At 37.7% G+C, this 22,565-nt stretch overlaps 1 protein-coding gene across 1 annotated transcript in view; it reads left to right on the plus strand.

Moving 5' to 3' along the window:
- Window positions 1–1,204: 1,204 nt before the first annotated feature.
- The window catches only part of LOC145988003 (uncharacterized), a 174,700-nt gene continuing 153,339 nt past the window's right edge, over window positions 1,205–22,565 (plus strand). Inside the window, exons 1-4 of the mRNA XM_083122841.1 lie at window positions 1,205–1,300; window positions 2,495–2,654; window positions 4,487–4,617; window positions 5,921–6,043. Of these exons, the coding sequence (XP_082978967.1) occupies window positions 1,205–1,300; window positions 2,495–2,654; window positions 4,487–4,617; window positions 5,921–6,043 (510 nt within the window). The remainder of the gene's footprint in view (window positions 1,301–2,494; window positions 2,655–4,486; window positions 4,618–5,920; window positions 6,044–22,565) is intronic.

Below are 22,565 nucleotides of genomic sequence, written 5' to 3' on the forward strand. Positions count from 1 at the left end.
TGTACATGTTTTTGTTTGATTATGATACTACAGGAATTCTAACTTCCTAAAATTCGATCTGACAAACAAATATTACAGAACAGAAGTAAAATAACTCCACATTTTATTAATGAACAAGTTTTAGTATTGCCTCAAACTTTTAATTATGTAGAAATATAATTAAACCATTGCTACAGAGGGGAGATACCACATTCTTATCTCATCTCTAATTTTGTATTTTGCAGACGCCTGCGAAATGACCAATTTGAAAGTATAGCAGAAAGTATAGTGTCTATATTCCAGACAGAAAGTGTTTCAGTTTATTATATTCCTCCAGTTAAAAAGAGAGATAGCAGAGTGAACAAATCCTGTATATCAAAGGGAAAGTTGGTGGACAAATACAGAAATAAATTTCGAGAATTGAGAAGTGTTGGGATTCTAGGCAGTGTATCTAGGACAATAGGCCTATCAGAAAAATCAGCAATTGATGTGGATACTACTATTTCAGGTAATTTCATAAATTTTGTCTGAATTATGATATTTAATGTGTGTTTTTCATCAACTTAAAAATTTTCCATTTCTGTATCCTTCTTATTTGTTTAACAGTGTAAATGTTCTCTAAAACCCATTGTACCAATTTACAAAGATTTGCGATAAGAAATCTGTTACATGTAGTCACCTATTTTCTGCAGACTAAGGCAGATTTAATTTTTAGTAAATGGGGACATACATATTAATTTTTGAAGTTCTTGAAAGGTTCTTAAAAGAACCCTTGATTTGACTTAAAGTAGTATGGAATAGAGTTAAATGTGCTGTTATTCATTGATATGTTCCATTTGTAATGAAATTATAACATGGACGAAAAATGAAATGAAGAGTGCAAATCAAAGTCTTATAGGGCATGGTGGGAATGCCATCACATTGTAATCTGGTTCAATTCCCAGATAAGGCACAGTGCACTGGCAATAGCATTATGAGATTGTAATTTTTTCAGTTCTTATAGTTTTCTCATTACTGTGATTGATATTATACATAATTTACATTATTTTCATTATTATGTGTATCATTATGGAAGTTCAGAAATTTATCGGAGTGGAAACTATTGTGTAATATTTCCATATTCTCTGTTTATCTTAAAGACGAACAAGAAAACAGCAAGTCCTGGCTGGCAAATAGTTGCGAACCATGGCCAGAAGTACTAAAACATTGGAAGAATACTTGGAGCATGAGGCAGGAACAGTATCTGAAAAGTGATGGAAGCACAGTGCAACATTATATAAAGGATTGGCCAGTACTACAGCACAGCTTGGGATATACATTGGTAAGCACACATCTCATTTCTTAATAAATGAATAAGTTGAAAGATTTGTAAAAATTGGAAGTGTTCAATGCTTTGTACAAATTAAACATTTGTGCTTTTTATTGTCCCATTTTTTGTTATATTATTTGGGTGCCACACACATCTATCTTTCCCAGGAGCTTCGTTTTCATATTTTCTGCTGGTGTATACAGTATTTCCAGTGCTATTTATATATATTAGGATAATTTGTGACTATATTTTTTATAATTTATCGTAATGATGTTATCGTATTGGTAAAATATGTCTACAGTACATATTCTCTCATAGGGGTTTGTAGGTAAGGAAAAGTTACATGTGCATATTGCATTGTGCCATGAAGGCACATTTAGGGGATGCGGGGGTTAGGGCCCTACAAAGTGGTGACGATTAGCCATTTTTGCTCCAGTATTAGGGCCTCGTAATGCTAAGCCTCGTCAACTAAAAAGTAGTAAACTCTCCTTGCCCCCCCCCCCAAGTTTTAAAGGTGATGTGATCAGCACCATGCTGTGGCCACCTTTACTTCCCAGGGTTACCCCAGGTACCTATTTATATTCGGCTGAGTGAACCCCAGAGTCACTTTATGCAGGGACAAGGCCAAAAGATCTCTGATCTTACATCACCCACCCCAGGAATCGAACCTGGGTCTCTGATGTAGCAGTAAAATGCCATAAGACCACTGTGACTCCAGTTCTCTCACTAATAGCATATAGGTTGTAACTTTGTAGTTATGGGATGAATGTATGAGACAAGGAAGGCAGTGTATCCCAGAATATTAGGAAGTGCCTCTATGTTTTTGTTGTTTCTTTTTTTTTCTTTTTTTTTTGATGTGGTGGAAATGAAGAAAAGATAAAGAAACAATCATATATCGGAAGAGACTGGGTGACGAGGGTCAGTTTTCTTACTGCCTTAATGCAACTAACATGATTTCAAAAGGTATATGTGGGCAGTATGATTAATATCCTCCTAACCATTCACATTAAAAGACTTGAGACACTGTAAGATATTTACATTCACTTGATGTAAAAAATCCTGGTCATGGTGTATTGTCGATTTCACAATATGGGATAGAAGCACAGGACTAAGCTGTATAGAAATAAATACATCTACTTTTGTTCTGTCTTTTGATTGCTACTTATGTATATTACTACTTCTTTTTTTTTTTTTGTCTTTATATAGATAGAATCAGACTTTGAACAGGCACATCCAGAAAGTGTATTTGAACTTCTGACACAATGGGAAACTTTTTTCCAGAATTTAAGATCCTTAAAAAGTGGCTCAACAGATGTCAATTATATGAAACTAGTGTCGTTGTTAGATGGTGCTAATTTAAGTGATGGTAAGTTCAGAGTTTCATCATATTTCACCTGTATGATAAGAATGAAAAGAAAGAAATTAATCATTTCAAAAGCTAGGCATGAATACTTTATCAAATTCTAATTGGAGAAGGAATGGACGTATTTCATTATATACACTGTTGGTTGTTATTAATCTTAAAATTTTTAAAGAAAATATAAGTGAAAACGAAACGGATTAAAAGTTGTTGGAAGTGTTTTTGATTTTCTTGCAATATACACCATTACAATTTACTCATTTACACCGATGTATTTGTCTTGCAAGATTGCCTCTTTAAAAGAACCCTTGACTTTACTTAATGTAGTATGGCATAAAGATAAATGTGCTCTTATTCACGATAGGTTAAATTTTTCGATGGCGCAGTGGTAGCGCCATCGCCTTGTAATCAAGAGGTCCCGGGTTCGATACCCGGTGGAACCATACAGTGGTTCGGATCCCACTTTAAACTGTAGGTCCAGTCCCGATTAGCTTTCTGTACATAAAGTGGACTTAAACACCAACTCAACTCAACGTTCAATTTTTAATTAAACTATAACATGTTACCATTGCTTTTGAAGAGATAGTGTTTAGTTCTTCATAAATCATATACCATATTTCTAGAAAGTGCTCAGGAGTCAGAAGTTTAGTGGACTGCTGTTTATCCATAATTACAGGGTGGCGCACGATATGATCCACCATTTGTTTTTTGGTTTCTTCAGATCTGAGATGAGGAATGACGTCATGTGTGCCACCAGCAGTTGCAGAAGTCAATGAAAACTGAAGCGTAGTGCATCCACCTGTCCCCAGGGGGCTAGAGTATACAACATGGCGGACAAAGGAAGACTTACGACGGAACAGCGATCAGCAACTGTGCTATTTTTCGCCGAAATAAAGAGCATTGTGGGGACTCAGAGGCGCTTTCGTGCACATTTCCAAACTCGGTGGGCCCCCTCGAGTAAAACGATACACAAACTGCATGAAAAGATTCTAGTGGAAGGAACAGTACTGGAATCAAAGCGTGATCGTCGTAAACCTGTGCGTTCGCCTTTGAATATTGAAGCCGTCCGCGTCGCTGTGCAGAGAAGTCCTGGCAAATCGACCAGAAAAGCAGTAACACAACTTGGGATATCAAGACGTTCTATTCAAAGTATTTTTAAAAGTGATCTCCACATGTATCCGTACAAGATTACCGTGGTGCAAAAACTCACAAATGAACAGAAACAGAAGAGATTGACCTTCCCTAATTGGGCCGAGGGTAACAATGCAACACTGTACAACGTGTGGTTTTCTGACGAAGTCTCAACCCCTGTGATTATTTTCTTTGGGGCTTTTTGAAGGACAAGATTTTCGGAAAAAACCCTCAAGATTTAATGAAACTGCGAAGACTTATTGTTCAGGCTTGCAGTGAAGTTACGGAACCCATGTGCCGTAGGGTAATTGGAAATATTAGTGTTCGCTTGACTGAGGTTAAAAGTCAAAACGGTGGCCATATTGAGCATGTATTTTAGTAGTACGTTTTTCCAAAGTGTAACCTTTGTGTAATTTATGTTTCATTGAGAGATTCTTTATAATACAGTTTTTATTCAACAACAAAATGGTGGATCATTTCGTGCGCCACCCTGTATATAAATATTTCAAATAGAAGCATGCAGGTTATATTATTCAATTAATTCAGTAACATATTCTGCCTGCATGCTTCCAGTAGGTCTAGATAATATTAAGTATTTTTGTTAATGGATAATATTTTCCTTTGAAACATTTTCAAATTTTGCATTGAGAAAATGTTGAGGATGTGTAATCAATTACCTAAGTACCCTATTGGAACTATAATTTCAGATTCAAAGCATACAGTGCAAATCATGTTGCTTCCTTATATGCAACCACCTCCAGGGAGAATCAGGAGTGTGAGAAAGCAATGGAAACCATCCATCCTGGAAAGCCAGGAAGGAATTATATGTCATGCAAAGGTATTTTTGTTCACAATTCTTTCCATATAGATAATGTAGTCTCAGTTAGGGGTATTGGTGTAAAGAACTCATAGCATTGGAGTAGACAGCCATATAGTAGCTTGATAACTACATGGCCTCTGCTTGGCTGACTCACTACTCAAGGTGGTGTTCCAGGTTCAAATTTTAATATAATGCTTGACAATTAGCAGATCTCCCACGTAACTGCTGCAAGCCAAGTGGGAGGCAAACATTTTTGGTGTTGATTCAGCATTGTGATGTCAATAGGAAATCTACATCGTAAGAAATAGAGCTCTGATTTAAAAAAGACAGATGACAGAGGGAGTGAGATTCGATGCAATGGGCTGCTGTTTCACAGAGTTGGAAGCTCGGAATGTGTACTTAGTGTGAAAATTAATTTTCACGTGAATGGTATCTTATATCATTACCAGTCACCATAATGCGTAAGATAAATAACCACATATTTTTTGCATTCCTTTTAACAATTACACACACACACAGACACATATACAGAAGGAAGAGAGAGACAGAGAGGAAGTAATCTAGACTTCAGTGTCACACTTGTGGAATGTAGTGTTCACTTTTAGAAAATTTTAAATACGGCATCACACATATATTCAACTTTCCATTTTATAACTTAGTATTACAGGTATTCTTATATTTTTGAGGGGAGGGGGTGTTAGTGTCTGACAAAGGGAGTGTCTCCAAGCATCACGACAAAAATATGTTCATTTACTTGTAATAACTGTTAAGTTATGAAAAGGAAACCACAATGCAAGCAATATGTACAGCAGGATGCATAAGTATTCCCAAGCAAATGGCCCCAGAACGTGTTTATTCTCTTTTTCAGTGATTGAAACAAAATACCAAACGAGCTGCTAACAACTTCTACACCAGCATACATTCACAGCCAGTCCTTAAAAACACGTCGGATGCAAGAGAAAAATCAATGGAAATAGTCATGGGTGATTTGCCAAGGAATACTTATGCATCCCACTGTATATACAATATGTGTAAATTGATAACAGTTTGGATTAAATAAATGCTAAAAAAATGCAAATTCCATATGGTTTATTTTGAACTGGACCTACAGTGTAAAGTGGGATTTGAACCACTGTCTCTATGTTACAGAATGTTATCTTGAAAATACATTCTGCAGCAAATATTTCCTTACATGTAAGTCTTGAATGTTTTCTTTATATTTATTTCAACATGTTTGAGGGTCATAGAATTTTGTAATTCTGATTGAACTGACCAACCAACCGGCTATGTGTATTTATTGTATTTTTTCTTTCTGTATTAGATTCCTGGAGACATTAACAGACTGAAATACAACAAGGTGCAAAAAATGCAGAATATAGGCCTCACAGTGCAGCCTTACATTATTGTAGTTGGGCCATCAGTGACTGAAATTCAGAGTTGTTATGTAAATATTGACAGCACATTGTACAAGATGACTTCAATTTTGAAGAGCTTGGATATATGTTTTAAGGCTTTTCATGTTCTCAATGCATCATATCCTTCAGAATCAGAACATATCTGGTTACTTATTCAGCTGGCAATCTATCACATAACAACAAAATGGGATTAAAAAATTCCAAGAGTGTTTGAAGCACTCAGTGCTCTCCAGTGCATTCAGTGAAGGTGCAGTTTGCTGAGAAAGAGAAACTAATTTTGATCTTAACAAATAAAAGTATTCAATATGTTGTGTACTATGTAATGAAAGTGTAATATGTAATGAAAGTGTAATATGTAGTGATAGTGTAAAATGTAGTGTAAATATGTGTAAGTGCATTATAGTTGATTCTTCCATGTAATATTCTTGCACATCAATATGTTTACTTGCTATAGGTGCAAAAAAACTTTGGGTACTCCTAAATTGCTTCTTTGGCACATAAGTTACAAGCATTCTGGCACTTATTTGACTGCCTATCATTGTGCTCAAGGAACTTGTCAAAGAAGTTTCCAAAATGCATACACGTTTCGGAGACATCTAGAAACTAAACATTGTAGAAATAATGTTGCAGTTACTTATACTATGCCACAGATATCTGGGACAGTGTGTCAAGAATTTCCTGCAGCTAACAGTGGTCCTAAAAGTACAAGCACCAATGTAAATTCACTGAAGTCTGTACCTATTAACAGGTTTGTAAATTCATTGCATGCTTCTGCTGTATCGTTTATTGCTAAACTATACAGTAATTCCAGCTACACAAGAAACCAAGTTCAGGAAACAATAGAATATTGTACAGATTTTTTACGCTACGGGTTACTTGACTTTCTGACTTGTAAAATTGAGCCTCTTCTGGTTGATAAATCAAATGAGACAACGGAAGATATGAGATGTTTATTGCAATCTGTGATGGATCCTTTTGATAAATTACATACAGAACATCTCAGGTTCAAATATTTTACAGAATCAAAATTTCTCATTAAACCTAGCCATTTTAAAATCGGTGAATCTATCTGTTACAAAAGAAAATGTGGCCAAGTAGTTTTGGATATTGAGCATCACTATGGACAGTTCATTTCCATGAGTAAAGTGTTAAAAATCTTTTTGGAATTACCAGGGGTCTTAGACGATATATTTAAAAATATGTATACCCTCTCAGATTGCGAGGAACCTATAACACATTACATACAAGGTCAATTCTGGAGACAGAGGGAGAAACAATATGAATATGAAATTCCATTGTTTTTATATTTTGATGATTTTGAAGTAGATAACCCATTGAGCGGTCACGCTGGTAAAAATAAGTTAGGCGCAGTGTATTATATAGTGGGTGGATTATCTGCAGAGTATTTGTCAACATTAGAAAATATTTTCTTGGCTTTGCTGTTTCACAGTGCAGATAGGAGTACTTTTGGCAAGGAGCTAAAAAAAGAGCTTGTGTCATTGGAAATTCATGGGTTAACAGTTAATCACAATGGATTAGAAAAGCAGTTGCATTTTAAGGTAAGTTTGATACTAGGAGATAATCTTGGCATGAATTCTATTTTTGGGTTCATTGAGAACTTCTCAGGAAATTTTCCCTGTAGATTCTGCAAAGCGCACAAGAATTTGATACAGCAACTTGAAACCGAAAAAGCAGAGTTGATGAGAAATGAACAGAATTATGAAGCTTATGTTTTAGTAAACAATTATACCGATACAGGAATTAAAGAAGAATGCATGGAATGCACTTCCTGGTTTTCATGTCACAAAGAATGCTGCTGTGGATATCATGCATGACATTCTTGAAGGGATTTGTAGGTATGATATGGCTAGAATAGTAAAAAAAATAATTGAAAATAAGTACTGTACATTAGAAACTCTTAATGATAGGCTAAAATTCTTTGATTACGGCTTATCTGAAACAAGTAATATACCACCAAAGATTACGATGGAACATCTGAAGAAGGGTCAAATTATGTACTCAGCTTCTGAAATGCTTTGTTTTGTGCGTTATTTTGGTCTGTTGATAGGTGATCTTGTGCCTTCGGATAATGATTTTTGGTGTTTATATGTTGTACTTGCAGAAACTGTAACATCTCGAACTTACCAAAGTAGCATTTGCATATTGTTGGAGGCACTAATAGCTGAGCATAATTTTCTGTACAAAGAATTGTTCAAGGAGAATCTCAAGCCAAAGCACCATTTTCTTACCCATTATCCACAAATAATGAATAGAATTGGGCCCTTGATAAATATTTGGTGCATGCGTTTTGAAGGCAAACATAGAACACTGAAAAGTTATGCACATGTTGTTGCCTCAAGGCGAAATATAGCCTATACATTAGCCTTGAAACATCAATTGCAATTCTGTTTTAGAACTCTTAGTAGAAAAGGATTACAAATAGAAGTTGTTTACGGACCTGGAGACAGTATTAATGTTAAAGACATTCCGAATTTCAATCATTTCAGTCATAGAGTACCAGTTAATTTAAAGGAACAAGTTTATTCATGCTTGTCAGTAAATGTAAGAGGGATAGATTACAAAGTAGGGGATGTTTTGCTCATTTCTTTTGAATCAGATGAACCACTATTTGGTAAGATACAATATATTTTGGGAGATGACAATAAAAGTGTACATTTTGTTGTAACATTAATGAAAACAATTGGTTTGAATTCTCATGTATTTGCATATGAAGTAGAGCATACTAACGAGTGGTATATCTTTGTTTATGACAGTGTATGTCAATATTCTCCAAGTAATGTTCACATTTCAGGTACTGGCAAGAAATATATATCAGTGAAAAGTAGCTTTTGAAACTCCACTATGTTTCTTAATTTCATATATGTATCAATGTAATTTAATTATAGTTCAGTTATTTTCTAAAGTAATTTTGTACAACTACTGTAACATTAATGAAAATGTCCTCAGTAGTAAATTTTGTGTACTTGTGCACTGGACTTGTACCATTAAAAGAGTATCATAATTTGTTTTCTTAAATTTCCATTTTCTTTTAAATTCATTGAATATTTTTCTATGTGTTAAAAATAAACTGGTGCCTCGCGTAACAAACATCCTACATAACAAACATCAGCACGAGATGGAAAATGTCCCACATTGCAAACTGTGCATAAATATAATCACACATGATTAACCCATCAGCAGATGTAGGTCATTATCTTGCATGAGAAGCATGTGGGGTACTCTATTTCATCTACTAGCAGCGACCAGGCTATATAATTCGTTAAAAACGATTGTTGTAAATACACTAAAAAAGAGACCGATCAAAACATGAAATGCTGAAATAATAATGAATTAGATATTTGTACTTGCATATATACTGTTATGTGTGTACTTTTTATAACTATTGTGTGTACAATATTTTCTATAACTTCTAAATTAAACAATCCTAGCATTGAAGGTATTTTGATATTCCCAGCATTATTTTTTTTTCTTTTGCAATGTTCAGAGATTTTTTTTTGACCTGGCTTGGGAATAGATTAAAATTATTGCTATGTACTCGCTCCTGGGAATCTTTTGGGCTAGACAGTGTATATCGGCAGAGAAGGTGACAAAGTGAACAGGTGGAAAAAAAAGCAGTACACGCTGCTGCAAAGGCTGGCAACTGAAGTCACTATCCCCAACCATGCAATTCCATTGCCTGTCACATTGGTGGAGCCCTCTCAAGTCACCATTTGTGCAGAGACTTGTTTTTATTTGCTCACTCCTGAGATTCCCGGAACAGAGTATAGTGACCTGTGAGAAACAGTGTTCTGCTCAATGAACATCCTGGAACAGATTTTGTTCATTATTCGAGACACCAGTTTGTTTGTGTGTGGATGTGTATATGAGTGCAAGATGAAATAGGTCTCTGAACTGAAGTCACTTTGCCATGTTTTTCACAACCAGCTGATTTGGTATTTGATGCTGCTGCACTATACCCTAGCCATTCTTAATTGTTTTTTTAAATTCCTCATACTGAAGTGTTTATTATTACGTTAAGGTGGTATTTTTTTTTCAATGTCACTGCACAGAAATTGAGTAGACCACATACATTTTGTAGCTAGAGTGAAATATGCCATAAAACATGATGCAAAAAATTATAGTGAGATTGCAATGTGTCATTGATTGATTGATTTGTTGTTTTAAGTCCACTTTATGCACAGACTGGCTAATCGGTACTGGACCTACAGTTCAAAGTGGGATCCGAACTACTATGTGCCTCCACCGGGTAATGAACCTGGGACCCCTTGATTACAAGGTGACGACGCTACCACTGTGCCACAGGCCCGCAATGTGTCATTGCAACATATACAAGACAGTACCTCAAAATATAGTTCCCCTTTTTTCGCTAAGTGCATAGCATTAGTGTCGATTTTTTACATCCATGGTAACCTGTGGTAACATGATGATTCAGTTTGTAGGACGTCCAACTACCATACAAGATACCTCGTTCTGATGATCATATCTGTTTCTTTCGGATAAAAAAAAGAGAGGAAATTTTTCGTCTGTCCTAGTAGAAGTAGCTGTGGCACTCATCTGGCCTCACATCAGTGGGTGTAGGGATGTGCAAAGGGGGCTATAGCACGGTTCTGATCATCTCCACTTTCAAATATGGAAAAGAAATATATACTTCCATGCCCCCTTCGCATCTGCATATAATACCAGGGAATATCTTTCCAAGGATGGAAATAAAGACTTGTAAGGGAGGGAGGATAACTTAATTTAGACCCATACATCATACATGCATGAGCGTAACTTGGGACTTGTATGAACTTGAGGCTTAACTTTTGGGGGCCAGAGTCGAAAAGTTCTTCATCCCATAAAAATAGTGTCCAGGATTATTTGCTAAATAATTGTTATATTTGCATAATTATAAATATATCGTATTATTTATTACTTACCTTATCAGGTCTTAGGTTGATGATAAAAGTATCCTTAACTTGTAAATGTTAACAAACCTGAAACTTTTAGGAGGGCAAGCACCCCCCCCTTGCCCCGCCAAGTTACACCAATGCATACATGTGTGTGTGTGTGAGAGTGGTATACATATTATGTAAAAAATATATATATAACAAATGAATTTCACAATAGTATATATTAAAAAAATAGAGTGTGAAATCCTTTTAAACAGGGGGACAATTCCCCCCACCACAACAATTTTGTCCTACAAAAATCCAGTTGGTAAAGGAATTTGTTTGCTTCTTTACAAATACCGCATTTTTTTTATATGTAATATATACCTAAGTATATGCATCTATACTATAGTCAGGTACTTACATTATATATTTATATTATATATACCTGATATATATTTAATCAGGTATTTATAATACATACATAAATAAATCCTTCATTTTTAAAGAAGCCAACCAATTTCTTTACCAACTGGATTCTTTTAGGACAAAATTGTTGGTGGGGGAAATTCCCCCCTGTCCCCCCGGGGATTTCATACTTTTTAATAATCATAATTCCAACAAAAGATCCTTTACTGCCAACAAATTGATGTGGTTGATGGTACCAAACATTTTGCTCAGAGAACTACATCCAATTAGATACAACAAACTGAAGATTTGGTTGGATGAACAAATTTAAGTCAATCAAATAATTTTGTACTCTGAACCTTCACGTTTTGCTCGCGTATAACAAACAAGGGATTTGGTTGCTGTAACTAGGATTTGTTGCAGCCAACCAAACTTTTTTCTCAGTGTAAGAATATGCGATACGCCGCGGCTTACAATGATTTGAGTTTTATGACAGAATTCAGAAATAAACAGTACATTTTGACTGCTGTACTCTTAGTTGTTACATGGTATAGTGGAGAAGTGAAGTTCTGCCGATCAGCGATCTGAACCATGCCGAAACGCAGGTGTGTTTCTAGTGACGACTTACAACAACGGTTTCCTGATTTAAGGCCTGGAAGAAACAACTCCGAAGCAATATGTCAATTTATGTTATTCTTTTAAAGTAAGAGACCAAGTTTCACAACCGTATAATATTACGGGCATAGTGAATAAATATTAAAATATTCAGAGGTCTATTTTTAGTTATACGTAAACGGTGTAAAATTGGTTTACAGGGGTTTGTGACCTATAAGCTCACCAAAACATCACTAAGCACAAAACGTGTGTTCGAAGTGCATCTTCGTCGAAAGTTAACTTTTTGCAATCTAAAAATGTCCTATTTTTTCACGTTTGTCATCTGGTAACCCCAAAGTTGTTTCAGTATATTTTTTTTAAAATTATTTGAAATACAGTCTAAAGAATGTACAGGATATACAATACAACAGTATTCTGGACACTGAAAAGAAAAAGCAACCTGTTGCCGGAGACACACGCTCTGTCTGATTCACGCAAATGAACTCCTACGCACTTCCAAAAAATCACTAGACCGCAGCGGAAGACTCTCTGCTATCCCTAAAATCTGCAAATGAACCTTTATCCCCACACCCCGTCGCCCCTCGTTTGGGGATCTTGTCGTGAGCTGACTGCTGTACTTGGATCAGTCTCTCCACCCTGGCACTTTGAATCTAGCGCACGGAAACACCCTGCATAATGTAAGTATAGGTAAGAGTAACGTTGGGCCACCCCGTGTACTGAATGGGTTGAGTGGTTGTTTCTCATTCTTGCCAGAACCATGGGACAAGTAATTAGAATTAGTCAAAATATATCTTATCAACAAACTCAAACGACGGTTGCAAATGATCTGTTTTTCTGATGCAGCTATAATAATTTTAATGAACAAAAAAATACAAACTAGTACAATAACCAGATATAACAGGAGCAATTGGCTGAAGAAAACAATTGATGATATTCTACAAGCGCTTGTACTGAAGGATGATGATTGATATCTTGTCAACAAACTAATACTGTCAGCAGTATTAGTATATTATCATATATCAGTGTATTATAATACACTGGTATGCAATCATTTAGCTTCTCTAACGATATGATATTTTTCTTACTCCTCATGGTGAGTGAACAAGGAAAGCAACTTTTTTTTTAATATTAGCTCCCATTTTTAGAAAATAGCCAATTTTCAAAGTATTCCTAATACATCTGAAGTGTACATTACAGCATTACTACCTTCTCTTAATAAGATACGTATGTTTGAAATGTTTCAATACGTCAATTATATTGATATTACAAAATAAAGAAATGTAAGTTAAAGGAGTAACATTTCATATTTTTCATTAATGCAATGCAATGTTTTGTTATGTTATTGCTCAATATGTACATTGTTGCGGCGAATGTGATGCCTTCCTTTCTGTTCTATGTAAAAGTTTCGTCCCGTGTTTTGTCCCAGGCTATGCGAATGACCTTGAAATTTAATTCATGGCAATGGCATTATCTAGTGACGGCGCTGTAAGCTAGACGTCATTGTTGACATTGGAGTGTATTGAATCGAGTGCGAGCTGTTCTGCGGTTAGGACGTTTATTTGAAGTGTGTGACGTGACGACAGTGGTATTGCAACGCTTTGCGATGACGTCGAACCGCAAATGCGAAGATGATCCACATTTATTTTCTTACGCTTGTGATAAATATACCCCAACACCACTAAGAAGAAACGTTACAAGTTTCTACAAGAGAACCTGCTATGCCTATTTTGGTGCTAAACTGGGGAACGAGGACAAATGGTGGGCACCACATTACATTTGCAGTACATGCAATGTGAACATGACTCAGTGGATGCAAGTGAATCGGAAAAGTTTGCGTTATTGTGTGCTAATGTTCTGGATGGAGCCTTGTGATCACGTAAGTGATTGTTGCTTCTGTTTGTGTAATGTAAGTGGTGTAAATAGGAAAAAATGTCATCTATAATATATCCCAGTGTAAATTCAGTGGTTTTGCCAGTGCCCCATAGTGATGATGTACCAATTGCTTCTCGTACTGACACACTGGAAACTGTGTCCTCTGATTCTGATGTGTCGGTTCCAAATAAACGTGATGAAAATTTCTGTTGTGCAGAGTCATCACAGTCACCTGAACTGTTCACCAAGAATGAACTAAATGATCTACTGAGGGACATTGACCTACCTAAAATTGGGGCAGAACTGCTGGGTTCACTTCTCAAAAGAAAAACATTTGCTTGCTCACAAGACTACTTTCGCTTGGTACAGACACAGACACTTTTCTACCAGTCGACACCTTGTTTATTGTTGCGATGTAAGTGGTTTGGTCGCTGCTATTGCTGTACAATACAATTCTTCAGACTGCAGATTGTTTGTAGACAGTTCTATACGAAGTCTAAAAGCTGTCCTTTTGCACAACTGGAATGACATTCATTCCACACCCATCGCCGACTTGGTTGTTTTAAGAGAAACTTATGACAATTTGAAATTGTTGTTGGAAAGAATCAAGTACAGTGAACATATGTGGACTGTTTGTGGAGACTTGAAAGTATTGGGTATACTACTTGGAATGCAATCAGGGTATACAAAATACCCCTGTTTTCTTTGCGAGTGGAATAGTCGAGACAAGTACAATCACTGGAACACTACAGTATGGCCAACACGAACACAGCTGGCGCCAGGAGAGAAAAATGTTTTGCGACTTTCTCTCCTTCCTAAGGAAAATGTACTTCTACCACCCTTGAACATCAAGCTCGGACTGATGAAGCAGTTCGTGATATCCCTTCCAGATGATGGTAACACTTTTCAGTATTTAAGGTCAAATTATCCAAATAAAAGATAAGCCAAACTGAAGGCAGGTGTCTTTGAAGGACCAAAGATCCGGACTCTCATGGAAGATACTGCTTCATTGGACACATGACTGAAGATGAAAAGTCAGCCTGGGTTGCTTTTATCAATGTGGCTAAGAACTTCCTTGGCAACGTGAAAGCAGAGAACTATCAAGGAATTGTGGCAGAGATGTTGCAGGCATTTAGGAAGTTGAGATGTATGTAGAATGAGTTTTAAGATTCACTTTCTTCACAGTCATATTACTTGCTTCCCAGGAGACTGAGTGAAGAACAGGGAGAGCGGTTCCACCAAGACATTAAGTTATGGAACAGAGGTAGAATGAGGCCATGATGGCAGATGTTTGATGAGAGATTCTACCGTACCTCACAATAGAAGTGCAAAACGCCGCAGGATTCAAGTGATTTAACTTAGTTTAAAACCTCATACATTACTCCAACACAACTTTTGAAGAAATTTCATGTAAATTTGTTTCACGTATCACTTACAAGGAAATATTTCTGCATTTAGTTGGTCTGTATTTTAATCACTATGTATAGTTGTACATATAGTATATTATAGTAATACTGAATTATTTTTTCATTCATTTCTTAAAAACCAGAGCTAGCATCGAAAAGTAATCACAGATTTGGATTCAGCGACCTCAAATTAATAAAGCACACCTATTTTCATCAAAGAAGCAAGAAAAAAGTATAAAAATTCATACCAGTGTTTTATCAGATCTTGGATCGAAGTTATTTGATATCTTATAGACAAATAATGTAAGCAGATACACTGTGAGCTTTTGGACTGAAGTAAACAATCTTGATATTGCGTAGACAAAAAATACTCCAAATACTCGTACATGCAATATCATCGCCGGACAGAAGTGCATTTTCCAGATAAATAAATACTGTAGTCACATAAAATATCGGGTCTTGGATTGACGAAAAGAATCCTTGAATGTAAACATACTCAATATCAATGCTGGAACTGAAAAATAATCCTTAAAAGTCCTGAAAATAAACCAATACTGTAAGCAGATACAACAGCAGTACTTGGACTGAAAGAAAGTTCTAGATACATCGTAGAAAAGCAAATATTGTCAACAGATACAATATCAGCGATTGGATTGAACAAAATAATCCATTATGTCTCATAGACAAATGAATAGTGTAACCATATACAACAGAAGCACTGGAACTAAATAATACATAATACAAACAAAGAATATCTTGTGGACAAACTCACAGTGAAAGCAAGTGTGATTGCAGCGTTGGAACCTATGTGAAGAAAAGGACAGTTGCACAGGACAGTTAGCTATGATACCAGTGCTAAATACAAGTAACCATGCCCACGTTAAAGAAACCTAGAATACGTAACGAGTGAAAATAGTCAAAGAGGTAACGAAACTAAGTAAATCCTCACCAGCCAGCAGATTCCAGCGATGTTAACAACAGAAGCAGCAATTTATGGAGAAAATTTTGCCCACAGCGAAGGCAAGCGAGTAACGTGTGAATATACATTATGGATGAGACTCCGCTTGAAATTACTGCCCGGAATTAAAGGCCAAGTCTTGAGCAGTTCACTCTCTTAATTTATACGCCTCCCCTCTCAACTTCCCGCGCTGGAATCTTCGCTCGATCTTGCCCCCCCCCCCCCCCCTTATGCACCAAACCTCGACGGGACTCACTTAATCAAGACGAGAAACACTGAGAACACGCGAAAACCGAGACATTAATCTCTATTTGAGATTAGCACTTGTTCCCTCCCCACCAGTCTCAGTTGCAGGTCTTTTAAAAGCTTGGCAGAGGCGGATTCTAAATAACATGGCAGGAAACGAAGGGGGGGGGGGAGAGGGAGGGTGCATCGCATGGCGAGACAAGTTTCTTAAATTATTTCAAGCGATGATGTGCTGGGCGAGGTTTCCCCGGTGCGTGATGGTATTGTATCACTTCATAATCGAGTGATACTTATGGGCAGGAGAGGGCAGAGACAATCTGAAGTGTGTATCGTGGAGAAACTTAATTTTAGAAATAACAATGGTCTTCTCGGGCTTGATTGAGTGGTAGAGGAGATATAAACTCGTTCAAGTGGTCACCCAGAAGCTACTGAAGGAACAAACATGTTCAGAGCCGCTACGTGGAGGAGTTGTTAGCACAGCGCACTACGACGACAGGAGTATTGGGATCAAATCCCGACCTGTATCCCTTCATCAATTTCATCATATCATCACTCATCCTCTTGGCGATTAGCAAAATGCGGCAAACATGCGAGGTAAAATAATCCGAATCAATCAATGAGCCAATATCCATCGAAGTAGCATGTGACACCACAAGACCAACCAACCGACGTCGACGTTGCACACCGTAGCGGCATGTCAGGTTGCGCAAATTTACATTCTATTTATGAAAGTCCACCGAGGCACGCGACACATGTCGCTTCGGTGTGAAATCTCTCTACTGCAAGCACCTAACTGCTGAAAACACAAATCAAGGAAGAAGCCAAGCTTTACCAAAATGAACACCTGGTCGCTAAACAAGCAAGTAAGGGATGAACTGAAGTGAACTGAGGGGCATAGTATTACTCCATATCAACCCCTAAGCTGCTGAATGCAAGATACACGTGCAACTGGCAAACAAAAGGTTAAACACAAATTCAGAAAAAGAGACTAAGATTCTGATCAAGGCAGTCTTTATTGTATAGTAACACACTGTACACGTAGCGTTTGAATACTATATCAGGGTCTTCATCAGACGAAGAACCGAACTTAAAAAATCGTGGCGGAGTGGATAGCACAGTGTGCTATGATACCAGAGATTCCGGGTTCGATTCCAGGCCTTGGTATGGATGTTCTTTCTTCATCAGTTTCATCATATCATCACTCATCCTCCTTCTTGCGATAAGCCAAAGTGACGGAAAAGCTAAGTAAAATATACCAAATCAATCGAATCATTCAGGAATGCGTAGAAAGACTTTCCTAAGTGAACACTTAATTGATATATAAAAGATAAACTATTAGGAAAACAGAAAATTAACTCAAGATGCTCTTTCTGTGCCTTTTTGGTACAGAGGAACTTAACTTTCATCGTGGACACAATGAAGTTTCTACAATTAGCTAATCTTGGGAGCTAACCTTGCCACAGCCCTGTGTTGCAAGGTTTGCGCAACAAAGCAAACCTTGCTACACATATCACCACCTATTACAAGACCGGTACGCTACAGGTATGCAACAGATAAAGGTTAATATAGAGAGCGCGCGAAAGTAAAATATGACAGAAACAGATCATTTCCGTTCAATTTCTTCAGCATCTCTCTCCAGCTTTCTTTCCCCAATGGAGTCGAATCCAAAGTAACTTTTTCCCTTAAATTGATGTTTCCTCTCGAATCCTTCTTCCGGCTCTAACTCAATGGAGCATCGCAGAGGCCGGGTCCTGCACCGGTGGCCAATCGCTTTTTGTTCAATCGAATTTGTCTTGATCCAATTCGTCCACCTTCTCCTTTGCCGGAGGAAGTCTCTTTGAAATCTTCGCTCTTGTTGCTATTGGAGATCAGCTTACTCTGCTGTGCCCCAGGAAACGTCCTCCGTAAACAATATTGTACATGCAAGTCACAAATGGAACTTGCAAACTGTATCAGGGAGTAGCTTCGGTTGGTTTTATAGACCGAGAAAGTAGATGCGTGGTATCATCTTGTCAAATGGAATGGCTTATAATACAAACAAATATATATCTATCGCACAAAAACCGCGACAGACGTACTATTTTCCAATCCTCTGGTGTACCAGTTTGAAAAGCACAATCCATGTCGCTCGAATGTAAATCCTAATCAGAAATGCAAAGGTAACTAGCTGTCCCAAAACGTTCAGCTAAGGTTTGAATTTATTCAATTTCCTTTCTATCTCTCTCTCTCTCTCTCTCTTTCTTCTTTTTTATTTCTCTCTCTCTCTGTCTCTTCATCTTTCATTCTCTCTATTATCCTACCTCGTCCTTCTCCCTATTTTGTATCTATTTCTTTGAACCTACTTCTTTCTTTTTCTCACATACTTTCTGCATTTACGAATATTCCTATCTCCCTCTTCCTCCTATATTCCCACTGTATGTAAAGGCAGATTAATGAAACATTTTGGCTGAAATTTTCATGTATCAAGTACAATATCCATCTGCAGGAATTGAAAATATTAATTCAGTTCTCTTTCAGATTAATTTACAAGGTCTTTAGAACCTTCATCTTTCAGATAAGAAAAATATGTATATTTTTCCTACTTACATTTGATCGATGTGTTCAGTTGGTAGCCTATTTGTGACAAATTATAATCTACAAAAGTGCTTCCATCCAGCGACTGAATTTCAATGTAGTGACAATATCTGCTTTTTATTCACAGCAGAAATAAATTTTCAGTAGTTTCGATTTCACTTTAAATTGTAATTGAAGTGTTAAATAATCTATCAGAGCATAAAACAGACCTCACTAAGAACTTTCGTTCGTCGGAAAGATGGGCATTGGCTACTCTAAGCACCGCCGCCTCCCCTCCCTCCGTTCCCGCGATCAATCTCTCGGACTATTCCAATTAGGAAGCTCTACTCGAAGAAATCGTTAAAACCAGTCCTGTTTGTACGTAGAACACTCTACTTTCGGAGCACCCTGCACTGGGAAACGATTTTTTTTTTTCTCATCCATGTACCTGGATGAGGTTACCTGGTTGCCTTATAAATTGGCAACTCGGTTTCTCGTATTCAGAACATATCCACAGTATTTTCTTTCTATCGGTTGCAGAATTTAATCATTGGTAATAAACATTATTAGACCTAACTCTGAGGTTTATCATCCATCGCCACAGTCATCAACATTGTGCATGTAAACTCTTTTTCTGGCGGCCTTTTTACAGGATAGCTGCCGTTTCTACGTCTCGCCCATGACCCTATCTGAATCTGCAAAAGTTTCGTTACATTCTTTAACGTTGCTTTCCTGTGACGCGAAGTCTCCCGAATCGAATGGCTCCCGAGTAATACAGTTGCCACTTTTCCCGTCAGGTGTCAGTTCGAATGTCACCCGCCGCTCTCTCTGGCGTAGGCAGAAGGTAGACGCCAACCAAACATAATAATGCTTTCACCCTGAATTAAATTAAATATAGCCTTATCGATAAAATGTCCATGTAGCACTGAGTTTCTGAGCGTCTATTCAATAAATGTTGCCTCTGCAAAGTGCTCGGAGTGAAGGTGGAGTATCCAAACAGCTAGCAAAAGTTTGGAGAACCATCTCCCTAGCTACCTCAGTCTCGCCATGTTAACCCCAGCTATAGATACATCACGGCAAAACCCTGGCATGTGACAAGTGGCGTTAGCATCGCTAGCTGAAGTTACGGGGAAGCCTGTAGTTCTCCGAGATTTCAGAAGTCTTGGCGCTAGTATAACCCCAAGGCTCTTGCCAGCAGACCCCAGCTAACATTTACATCAGGCGTTGGAGCTACAGAGAGTTGTGGCATCTACCATCTCCCCCTTCCAACTCCACCTATGCAGCGGATTCGGACTATTTGGGCTACTGCTGCTGTGCTTTAGATTCATTCAGACACTGCTCATGCTATTAGAAAGAATCACGAACAAGAAGTTCCAAATAATGTCCCAATACCTAAGTTCACGGATTTGGTAATAACCAACCAAGTTTTCCTTATGTCAAGAACAAGATTCTTCATCACATCCACTTGGGAAACTTTGCATTTTCTCGATTTTCTATGAACAGGATTATTACATTAATTGGGCAGATTCTCTCCGACAAAAGAAATTGGTTTACTAATAAGAGAGAAAACCCGAAATGAGCCGTAAGGGTTCGCTGTGAAAATTACACACCTTTAAAGATAATTCCGAGCATTCCCTTTGAGGTTCAGAAACGATATCGTGTGTGTAATTCTAATAGGAAACAAGCTCTGGTCTATTAAGTGCCTCTGTATAAGTCATACAGCCTTAACTGCATATGTTCAATGGTAAATTCATCACTGTCTTTATACGTAAGGCTTATGCATTCGTGCAAGTCATTTGCTAATTGCGTTACACCGAAAGATTCTTCAGTGCGAATGCGGGTTGGATTCTATACTTTTACGGTATACTTCATTACTCGTATGAATTTATGCATCTATGCGCAAGGGTGAGGCTCACAGGGGGTTATAATTTAGATGAACACACTGACTTCATTGAAGATATTACGTATGTGGGCTCGGAGCCTTGAGCAAGGAGTACATGCCCCCGATATATTGTATGTTATAGTTGCAGTTACTGTTTACCATAGCGTGAGTTCGACGAATGCAAATAAAAAGTGATATCGTGCTGGAAGCTTATGTTTTACTGGAAACACAAATATGAAGGTATAACACTACAGTTGACGAGCTGTATCTTTGCGGGTGAGTCCCGACCAAGACCATCTGCGCAGTAGAAACGGAAGGGGCTACACGCTGCTTTAGCCAATGAGCGTCAATCTCCTATTACTTTACAAAAGCTGTCGATCACCGAAACGAGGAGTAGGTGTCAGGTAATCTCTCTCTCTCTCTCTCTCTCTCTCTCTCTCTCTCTCTCTCTCTCCCTCTCTCTCTGGACGGAGTAACCAAAGTGAACCGCAAAGATACAGCTCGTCAACTCTAGAAAAGAATATCCTTTATAAAGATGCACTAAGATACTCACGAACCGACTGCTGACTTCCATGCAGCGCTTCCCCCTACAACATGATGCTTTAGGTGGGTGTGGCTAGTTTTAACAGAACACACGCTTCTCTAACAGATTGAAATCCAAACATATGTGTGTGTGTGTGTGTGTATGTGTGTGTGTGCGTGCGTGCGTACAATATTTATTATACCGCTAAATACGGCATGAAAAGGCATATTTGCAGCAAATGCTACTTGATTCTTCCTTCCTCCTTTTGGAGATTGCCGCCTCTACCCCTCCACTGGCTTCGCCACTAAGTCTTTCCAAATTAGACTTACACAAACGTCGGGTCCTTGTAAGGACTACAGTCCCAGGCCTCAGCCTGCAAAGGAACAAACGTCGGGCCCTTGTAAGGGCTACAGGAACTTCCAGTGAGAAGGTAAAAATGCTTTCAAATGGGTACAGAATAAAAGAAGAAAAATATTTGAAATGTGGTAAGACAGACAGAGAGAGAGAGAGAGAGAGAGAGAGAGAGAGAGAGAGAGAGAGAGAGAGAGAGAGAGAGAGAGAGAGAGAGGTTGACAATACGAGGACATAACGATATTTTTAACCCCAGGCCTTCACATTTATAATTCCAGACAGTTTCGAACCTAGGACTCCTAGTTTTGTAGGACGCTACGCAAACCATGAGGCGCCGGCTCCCGACACGTTTCATTTCCTGCACTTATCCTGTTCCTTACGATGTCCTTCCTGCAACAAAATAAAAATTCTCTTGTGCAGATATAATGAATCAGTCCTTGCATATGCATTAGGAGAAGTCTCTTTATCGTCGAGATTATTTTAGAAAAAAAAATCTCTTCTCTTTGTTTTCAAATTCATCTCCCCATACGGCCTCGTGCTCTCTCAGAAGATTAAGCTTTTAAAGCTTTATCTAAATTATTCAAGCCGGGAGAAGATAGGCGTCTTCCAGAACTCCCTGCTGCTCCTGTCCGTGATGTGCTGGATCATTTCGATCTGAAAAAAGGAGAAGTTTCCTTTGTAACAAAAGAGAATCAAGTAGGTTGAAAGCTTTGCTTTGTATTAGCTTGTCCGTCTTTAGAGATAATGCGCTGTTTTGAATTTGCCTACAATTGAGAGTTTCAGAGTAAAAATGTTAACTTCTAGTTTTTTTCCTGCATTTTACTGAAATGGACGTCGCTGCTGGT

This window comes from Lepisma saccharinum, chromosome 5, assembly GCF_977018435.1.
Source record: "Lepisma saccharinum chromosome 5, izLepSacc3.1, whole genome shotgun sequence".
In the NCBI taxonomy this organism is placed as follows: domain Eukaryota; kingdom Metazoa; phylum Arthropoda; class Insecta; order Zygentoma; family Lepismatidae; genus Lepisma; species Lepisma saccharinum.